The sequence below is a fragment of the Rhynchophorus ferrugineus genome, unplaced genomic scaffold, assembly GCF_030347505.1.
Source record: "Rhynchophorus ferrugineus isolate W39M unplaced genomic scaffold, kcgeb_rfMv2 rfM1, whole genome shotgun sequence".
In the NCBI taxonomy this organism is placed as follows: domain Eukaryota; kingdom Metazoa; phylum Arthropoda; class Insecta; order Coleoptera; family Curculionidae; genus Rhynchophorus; species Rhynchophorus ferrugineus.
Window position 1 is genome coordinate 50185922 of NW_027472580.1, and position 10100 is coordinate 50196021.

General features: G+C 29.0%; 2 protein-coding genes across 2 annotated transcripts; both read right to left on the reverse strand.

Annotated features, from left to right (window-relative positions):
- Positions 1–2007: 2007 nt before the first annotated feature.
- Positions 2008–3025, reverse strand: LOC143206927 (mitochondrial coenzyme A diphosphatase NUDT8). Its single transcript, XM_076419792.1, has one exon. It carries the CDS (start codon positions 2888–2890, stop codon positions 2177–2179), a length of 714 nt encoding a protein of 237 aa, XP_076275907.1. The 5' UTR covers positions 2891–3025; the 3' UTR covers positions 2008–2176.
- Positions 3026–4176: 1151 nt separating this feature from the next.
- LOC143206901 (nucleolar MIF4G domain-containing protein 1 homolog) lies at positions 4177–7491 on the reverse strand. The gene is made up of 12 exons (XM_076419745.1): positions 7105–7491; positions 6841–7042; positions 6580–6786; positions 6295–6524; positions 6092–6200; positions 5827–6039; positions 5457–5775; positions 5231–5406; positions 4971–5152; positions 4749–4913; positions 4566–4697; positions 4177–4503 (listed from the first exon to the last, which is right to left on the reverse strand). Exons 1-12 carry the CDS (start codon positions 7336–7338, stop codon positions 4213–4215), a joined length of 2460 nt encoding a protein of 819 aa, XP_076275860.1. The 5' UTR covers positions 7339–7491; the 3' UTR covers positions 4177–4212.
- Positions 7492–10100: the final 2609 nt, after the last annotated feature.

Consider the following 10100-nt stretch of genomic DNA (forward strand, 5'->3'; position numbering starts at 1 on the left):
TATGTACTTTTATGTTATAAACATAATATGGGTAAATGAAATAATACATGTTTGTATATTAAATCAGTTCAACTATGTATTCATATAAAATCTTGCCTATATTTCTCACCCAAAATATATAATAAAGAACAATTAATACATTAAGATTATTAAAAGAAAAATTTCTTAAATTTTTATCGATCTTTAAACTTAGTAGTATTAGTTTGTAGTAGCTGTAATTTTTTTTCTATCAGTAGATGTATTTATTTCCGGCCATTATTTTATGTAAATTTGGAATATCCCCCTTAGAGGTAGCTCATCTTTAATTTGCCTTTTGTAGCTTTTATTATTGTATTGCTTTCTAATTTGTCTTATGTCCCACGTGGGATTTAATAAATTAACAACAAATGAGAAATTCAAAATGAAGCTATTTATAATTGTTAATATTCTTTGCAACATTCATTTTAATTTATGATGCACAAATTAACTTATTACCTGCAATATTAGTGATTTATTGTTAGAAAATGCATTTAATGATGAAACCTGAAATAAATTAGAAGTTAACAATACTAAAATTTACAGAAAGTTCTCAAAAACCTTTGGAATTACCTCTGGTACAAACAAGACAAAATTTCCTTTGGAAAACATAAATACCATGTAGATAAAGAGACAAACGATTCCTTCTGATAAAGCAAACACAAATTAATATATGTAAATGTGTAATGTTAAAGAAAATATACCTCTACCTGATCATATAATTCTTAATCGGTTTTTACCTAAACTTGCCGTAACTCTTTAATAGTTCCAACAATAGAGAAACCACAAAGAAAAATTACTCTATGGAATAACCGAAATTAACAAAAACACACTACTTATAATTAACTAACTGTGTGCCATTTCATATATAAAATTTAGTGATTTGCCTTCCAATTCAAAATTGCCTACCGGCATTTTGCGCTATAGTACTGCCAAGCTTTGATTTTTAAAATTACTCATCTATAGTTTATTTAAGTACAAGAGAAACGGTTAATAATTCACCGTACAAGAGTTGGAGCTGGCAGTGCATCGACCAGAGCCTAAAAAATTTGTTTATATATATTTTGTCACCCATATCTGACAGCTATCTTGGTTACTTAATCTAGGCGTATTTCATTTTATTGGAATTTATTTATTTATAGCGCATATTAGACAAACATTTTAGGCCTACAATTATTCCTGGATTTAAACTTTAACCGTACTAAATTTCACGCTTCCAAGTACCATTCATACAATAGATGTCATGAAAATTTGAATAAAACAATGTGATTTTACTACAACGTGAACCAGAATTGGATCGCCAGTATAATTTTAACAGCTGTTCTAAGTCACCACTTCTTTTCGTTAATATAAAATAGTTTTAAACTACAACGTGGAAAGGACTTTCATTCCTTCTCTGTATATAATATCCAGTAATAGTGCTATCCGAAGTATTCATTTACTCTTGTTCAGTTGTCAAAAAGTCGTTTATACAATATTTCATGATTAATAATTCGATGCTTTGTTAAAATGTAGCCTTTAATGTTAAGATAACTGTATTCATTCACCTTGTATTTCAGCTCTTTTTAATTTACTGGAAATTTAAATAAACTCATGACTATTTTATCCATTTAATTAAAAATGGTTATACGTCATGGACTCCTTATTAATTTTAAATTGATAACAATTAATCCACATTTTAATTTATTACCTTCCAGGTACACCAAATAAAAATCGAAATGTTTAACAGAAGTTAAATTGTTTGAATAAAATATACAGTAATGCACTGGTAACATTTTATTAAAAATATAATCTAATAGCATATTAAATGTTTACAATATAATTTAAAATATATAATTAGATATCATTCTGATGACACTGATTTGTACTTGCAAATATTCTCATAAAATAAACTCATTAAATGTTTGGTACAGTATTTGAAATATAAATCATCACATATCATCACAATACTTGGCTTGATATGTTATTACGGCAAATATATCGCTATATATATATATATATATATATATATATATATATATATATATATATATATATATATATATATATATATTTATTATAAAAAAACTTTATATAATAGAAATACATGCATTAGCAAATTAATTTAACAAAGAGGTATAAGGGTTGTGGTAATACTAATTTAGACAAAAAATTAAACAAACTATCGTACATGAGATTTTGTTTTCACTGGTTGAATATATCTAACAGTATGACAATACGCTTTCTGAGGCAACAAACTAGACAATAATCTATATGTTATTACAGCTGTTAAACCCCACACTCTCAATTTGCCTCCCATAAATACAGGCATTGAAGTAAATCCTCCACGAAACTGCGTATAACCTATATTTTGAGGATTACATAAATCTTCTAAACATACGGTAAAAACATCCTCAACTTCTGCAGCGTTAACTTTAAGATTCCTCAATTGAAGCTCTCCTTTGATCCTTCCGATTACCGGAGTAACACTGGTTTCGCGCTTAGTTACAATGACATCCCCGCTTCCCCAAACATCAATATCGCCCTCCTTTATCCCTAGTTCCTCCTCAGTTTCCCTTAAAGCAGTTTCCTCTAGATCTTTATCGGATACGTCTTGCATTCCGCCAGGAAAGCTTACTTGTCCTCGGTGGGATTTCAAATTTGCCGCTCGAAGGGTATATAATAGCGCCACCTTCCCGTCAACTACACAAAGAGGAATCAGGACGCCGGCGCGTTTAGTCGGCTGATGAGCAATCATTCTTATCGGCTTCAAACTAGCAAACTTAGCCACTGTTTTCTTTATATTTTCGTCACTGAAAACAACTTCTGGTACATACAAGCTGGAGTAACGAAATCCTAATGATTTTATTAGGGTTATTCGGGATTTGAGGATCATACTGCAGCAAGCTTCTCACGTACACATCACTAGAATTTATTGACGATAAGCTGTCACTGTCAGTTGGTTAATCAGCTGTTATCGATCAAGACGAATGTCAGCAACAAATGTTCGAGTTCGTTTTTTTAGTTTAGAATGTAATTTTATATTCGTATACAGGCAAAATTAAAATCCAATAGTAAACTATATAAGTGTCACTAGATTATAGATTAAGCATCGATTATACAAATACATGATCATCACTTTCCTTTTTATTCTTAATATTGTTGAGATAAAACATTAACTTAAATATAAAATTCAAATCAAGATTAAAATATAAAAAACTTATTGTGACATAATCCAATAAAGTATAGAATAAGTTTTGAGTAAAATATATATTTTATTTCCAGTAGTCGTTTTGCTATTATCTCAATTTTGTCAACTAAATTTTGGGAATCAAGTATATTATTCTAGTACATTATGTATATATAATAAAAAAACTAAATATAATATGTAGCATCTTTTATTAATTTTTCATAACACAAAGCATTGCATGTAATTATTCAACAACTGGCTCAATAGGAATATTTCCCTCTAAAATATTGGCAAGGTCCTCTTCAATTGTATTAGAAGAAAAATCATCACTATCGCAATATCCTTCCTTCAACACTCTTAATTTTTCTAGACCTCTGGTTAACATCTTTGAAGATTCACATTCCATTTCACATTGGTTACCGTAGGTTTTTCCATCAGAAGCACAAACGGGCATATAAATTCTTGTACATACGCAAACTGGCAGGCCATCTGGACTTTCTATCTCAAAAGTGTTAGAAATGGCGACTGCTATGAAGATGAACACAGTACATATTAATAGGCTCTTCATTATATTGATTTGATTCAGAAGTAACACTACAATTAGAATAATTGTTGCAAAAATTCTATAGATTATATTCGCTATTTACGAGTTTATATCAGAAAACACGGTGTTATCTTTTATTTGGATGACTGATAGCGCAGAGGATTAAAATGAATATAGTATCAATTATAATGTATCACTGGATTTTGTCTGATATATGATGTGGCTCAATGATCTTTATTTGAAATAAAGATGGTTTCTGAGTTATTTTATCAATATATTTGCATTACATATTTATGGTAACAATGAATACCCTTTGTTTTTTTTTCTGGAATTAATCTGATTAATAAACATGGGTTTTCACATTGTGCAATCTTAGTTAAAATAATTAAGTGTTATACATATTGTTTATAAGTCCACAAATATTTCTGTATGCCTAATAAAAGAACAATTTTCTTTAAAGTATATTTATTATAAACTAATTTTATCATAGTTTCAACCTCCCATCTTTGGCAACTAATATTCTTTCAACCATCTTAGCTCTTTCCTCTAATAGTTGTCTTTGATTTTCTGGTACACTATTTACTTTCAAGTTCTTCAACAAGAAATGGTGAATAAATAGTCGTAAACTCTCCCTAAATATCTTTAATTTATCTGATCTGACAACTTTCTCGAAAACGCCCTGTATGGCTTCCATATCTGGGTGTAACAGAATACCCAATAGTATTTGCCTCATAAATCTTAGAGTTACCTTATCAAGTTCTCCAAATTCAACTATCTGCAAAATAAAAAAAAAGATGATCTTAATTCCTTGTGAAGAGCTAATAAATGATAAGTTACCTTCAAAGTAGAGATAGGAAGACCTTTTTCAATAAACAAGTAAGTTAACATTTTGGCTAAATTTGATACCTGTGCACCAGAATGATCACCCAAAGCTTTGAGTTTATCCCATACAGAACATTTAATTGTCATCTAAAAATATTATACAAGATTTTATTAAGCAATTGTAGAAAAATGTATTACCTGAAATTTACGGTCATATTCACAAAATTTTTGTGCCAATATGGCATAATAAGGGTTGTACGATTTTTCCTGTAAACAACAATGTAAAATAACATGTATAATATCTCTTTCCTGTTGATTTTTTAAACCCAGCTTTAATAGTTTCTCAAATGCATCTAAATAGTCCTAAAAATATTTAAATTTGATTATTCAAGTTCAATCTTTTCTGCTTAAATCTTCTACCTCAGCAGACATTATAATGCAGAAGATATCTCTCCTACTATCTGTATTCATTCTCTGTTTTCTAGCCAGGTCTAATAGCTTTTGTGAAAACTTATCAGCTTCTCCCGCATCCTTGTCTCCCTTATTTTCTATATGCCCCGTCCATGCTGAACCCACAATCCACCATTTCCCTTTTTGTTCAACTAAAAAATAGACCTATATTAATACTATTCATTCATATATATATATATATATATATATATATATATGAAATTTGATACCATTCAGCAAATCTTGAAGTGATATATTCAATTGGGTAACATAATTGCCTTTACGCATAAAACCTTTCATTATTTTTTTTAGATGTTCTGAATATGTTGGATCGTAATTTGGTATTTTAGCAACATTGTTATTCTTTATTGCCAATACTATGTCCAGTAAAAATTTAATCCTTGAACTAAAAATAAGGGATTTTTATATATTAATAACAATTATTGGAAAACCAACCTGCTGTTTGTTCCTTCATTAATTAATGCTGCCTGTTTCTGCACATCCAGTATTAAATTTTTTAAAGAAACTGGGTCATCTTTTCTTAATCCGAAACCCACAGATCTTAATACCTTTAAAATACAATCTATATGCTTTTCATTAAAGTTCTCTAGCAATTTATTAAGAATTTCATACAAAAGTTTGGCATCAAATATTTTAAAATTGTACATCTGAGCCAATATGCTGACAGTATTATCTAAAGATTTATCTTCCATATTTTGAGCCTCTGTTGCTAGTATATTAAACTTTTCTGAGATGTTTTGTAAAAAATGTGCTCCTAAAATAAAATAGATACTAGATTACAGTTAAAAAAAAAAATTAAACAAACCAATCTCCGTTCCAACATTTGCATGCAATATTGCAACTAAAAGTATATGTTCCATCAAAAGCCTTTCTGGTGTAGAAACATTGCTAATCAAAGACTCCATAATTAAGGATGTTAAAGTTTCATTCATATCATTTCGACTATTATTCATGTATAGGTTTTCGATTTGTGTTGCAATACCATGCATATTACTTTCAGCCAACCTATTGAGTAATCCTAAATAATTATGTTAACAGGGGCTCCTCACTTGTAATAAATATAAACAAACCTTTCAGTTGTTTTTTCAGACGGTCCAGTTTCTCTTTCCTTTTTTTATCTTCTGAACTAGTACTTTCCATTTTTGCCCTAATTGCTGGAGGAATATATTTAGCAGAATTCTACAAATCATGTTAATCAATTGTTCATATGCATTTAAGTTGTTTTTTATTTTAAAAATATTATTAAATAACTTATATATTAACCAATACCTACTGTGATTACACTACCATCTTTTGATCTTAATCTTCCATATATATCCTCCCAAGTGTCACTTTTTTCATTGCTGTTTAAAGAATGATCAGATTGGTCTTCATCAATAATATTTTCATTGTCATCGCTGTTCATTTCATGATTATCAAAGTCTTTATTAGAACCAAATTTAATTTCTTCAACATGGGAACTCTCATCAATTTCATGAATAGATAAATCATCAGACATGCCACCTAAGAAATACAATATAACTCAATATGCTTATGCAATTATTTTATTATATAATACCATCAGAGTTAACATCTTCATCACTAGAGTCATTTTCATTTAACATTTCTTCAAAATCTTCAATATCACTGTCAACTTCATTATTTGTTGATTTAGTACTAGCCATTAGAGCTAAATCTTCTTCAAAATCATTGTTAATATCATCTAGACCTTGTTCCATTGACATTATTTCTTTAGAGTTTTTCAAATCTGCTGCTTCTAACATATCTAAACAGGAAATAATAAAAATATTGTTTCAAAATTAATTCAAGTGTAAGTTACATGACAATCCATCGGCAACAAAAGACTTAGGTATTGATTTGGTTTTCCTCTTATTTAGCTTTAATTGTTTCTCTAGCTTTTTGAGCAACCGATCTTCTTTTTCATTTGCCATTAGTAATTGCTCTTTTCTCTGTCTTGCCATATCTGCTAGTAATTTATTTTGTTTTTTCTTTTCTTTAATGCATTCATTTTCAATAGTATCCTATTAAAATGGTAGTTAAACCAAAATTACAATCATAACATTGCATATTAAATTTTAGTTACCTTATTAATAACTATCCTATCTTCCATTCTATGGCGAACAGTAATGCTATTTTTGTCAGACCTTATGGGTATATTATTATCTTCATACTTGTTTGATTTTATGGATACACTTGACAAAGGTTTCTTTGAGAAATAAGCTTGTTTCTTTATTTTTTTTTCATTACGCTTCTGTTTTCTAAGTTCTTTTCTAGTCAGTTTCTTATTAGAATTGTTTTTCTTTTTATTTAAACCCATATCCTCGGTTAGTATAACAAACACATACTAAATAACAGAATAAATAGTACACCCGTATCTTGTGGTAATAAATACACTCCATAGAAAAAATACACTCTGCTATAATACAGGTTTTTTCTATGAATACAGGTTAGATCGTTTAAAAATAGGGTTAGGTTAAGAATGTTACATTTTTTGAAAATATATATATTTTTTACGATGTATTGATATATATATATATCAATATATATATATATATATATATATATATATATATATATATATATATATATATATATATATATATATATATATATATATATATATATATATATTTAATAATTTGATAACCAATCGAATTAAAAAAAATCGTTTTGAATAGTCAATATGCATTAGGTTTATGCAACTGTCAAAGCAGCATATTTAAAATGTATGTTATATATTATACTGTTTTAATACATATTTTACTTTAATGTAATAAAAATACAATTATTAGAATCTATTACGATTTTTATTTAGCTAAATAATCAAGCAGAAAACAATCAGACTTTAAAACTAATAGAACTGACCAAAAATTATATATAGTAATAATGTATACATGGCTATTACATTTTTTTTCACAAAATTTTTACTATCATTTTCATAAAATTTTATATGTGAACGGTTGGGGGAGGGTTTATTTTTACCTGGAAATTAATTAATATATTTAGAAATCGTTATGATGCCAAATCTAACTCTTTGATACAATTAAATTTTTAGGAAATTTTAACTGCATAAATTTAAATTTTTATATTATGTTTCATGTATTTTCCATTTTGTTTCAATTTGTTATTTAATCAACAATTGTATTTTCCATTATGAAAACATTGTTTCGCATACTATTGAAATATAAAATAATATAATCCAAAAACTAGTTATTAAAAATAAATGATGTACTTCTACATCGAGATCAGAATCTAAGGCATCTAAATAAGCTGTTATATAACTATAATAAATATATATATATTGTTATAGTAATAGTATTTTATTCTCAATTTCTTCTGGGACGATTTGTTGGTTCAGTCTAGATAAACCCCTAGTTGGTAAAAGGAGACTAAAATATATTTAAAAAAATTGAATAAATAAAATATGTAAAATTATTTAATAAATAATATAAGGACAATAAGACAAATTATATACAAATTTGATGTTTGAACGAGATATGCTGAATCTTTAACCATTTCGGTGGTCGATGTAGATAAAGTCGAAGTAAAAGTAACTCCAGTTGAATTCGAAAAATTTTCATCTGGTCTATCATTATCTTCGTCTGCTACTATTCCTTGTGTCGTAGAGGTTCTATTGGTAGCACTTGTAGTTGGTTCTTGTGGTAACCCTCCATTTTTCGATGTACTTGATGTTGGCGTTGAAAAATTATGAGTGGTAGTTTTCGAATCATTTCCATTTCTATCATCGGTTGTTCCCGGTTGATTAGTAGAGGAAGTACTAGAGTGGTTTTCTTTTTGTCCTAGATTAGTAGAAAATGTTATTTGTTCTGAGTGATCGGATATTTGATTATTACCTTTTGTTGTGGTCTCTGGTAATACTTTTGATGTAGTTGTATTCTGATATGTTTCCTGTTCTCCCTGTTCAATGGATGAACTTGATTCTTCTATTTCACCAGTTGGCTCTTCATCACTGGACTTGTAGCTTTCAGTTGTCTCTTCGAATATGTCCTTAGTTACTAATATTTCTGTAGTGTTATAAAACTTTTCGTATGTGACTTCTTCTGAGGTACCGGGCGTTTGTTGACTACTTCCTATAGTTGTATCTATAAATACATCTGATGCAGTTATACCGTCAATACTTTCGCTTTCCTCATTTAGTTCCTTTTCATGGGATGATGTTTGGTTTACGTCTTGTTCATCAGGGCGGTATTGTTCGGTGGAGCTGTTATAATCACTTGTATCCTCAAATATGTCTTCGGTTTCGGATATATCCTCTGTAGTGTCGCCTATACTTTCTTGTGTGACTTCTTTTGAAATATCTAACATTGACTCACTATCTTTTATAGTTGTCTCTGAAAATATATCCGATGTAGTTGGTATACCGTCATTATCTTTGTTTTCCTCGGTTAGTTCCTTTTCATGGGATGAAGCTGTGTGGGTTTCTTCTAGTTCATTAGGAGGATATTTCTCCGTAGAGTTATAATTATCAGTTGTTTCGTCAAATATCTCTTTGGTTTCGGATATATCGTCTGTAGTGTCGTCTATACTTTCTTGTGTGACTTCTTGCGAGTTATTTGACATTGGATCACTATTTTTTACAGTAGTTTCTACAAATATATCTGACGTAGTTATATCGCCATTATCTTCGTTTTCATCGGTTATTTCTTTTTCGTGGGATGAAGCTGTTTGGTTTTCTTCTAGTTCCTTAGGAGGATATTTTTCAGTGATATTGTAGTTATCAGTTGTTTCCTCAAATATCACTTTGGTTTCGGATTTATCCTCTGTAGTGTCATCTGTACTTTCTTGTGTAACTTCTTCTGAGGTATCTAACATTGGCTCACTATTTGTTACAGTTGTTTCTACAAATATATCTGATGTAGTTATATCGCCATTATCTTCGTTTTCATAGGTTATTTCTTTTTCGTGGGATGAAGCTGTTTGGTTTTCTTTTAGTTCTTCAGGAGGATATTTTTCAGTGGGGTTGTAGTTATTAGTTGTTTCCTCAAATATCACTTTGGTTTCGGATTTATCCTCTGTGGTGTCGTCTATACTTTCTTGTATGACTTCTTGCGAGTTATT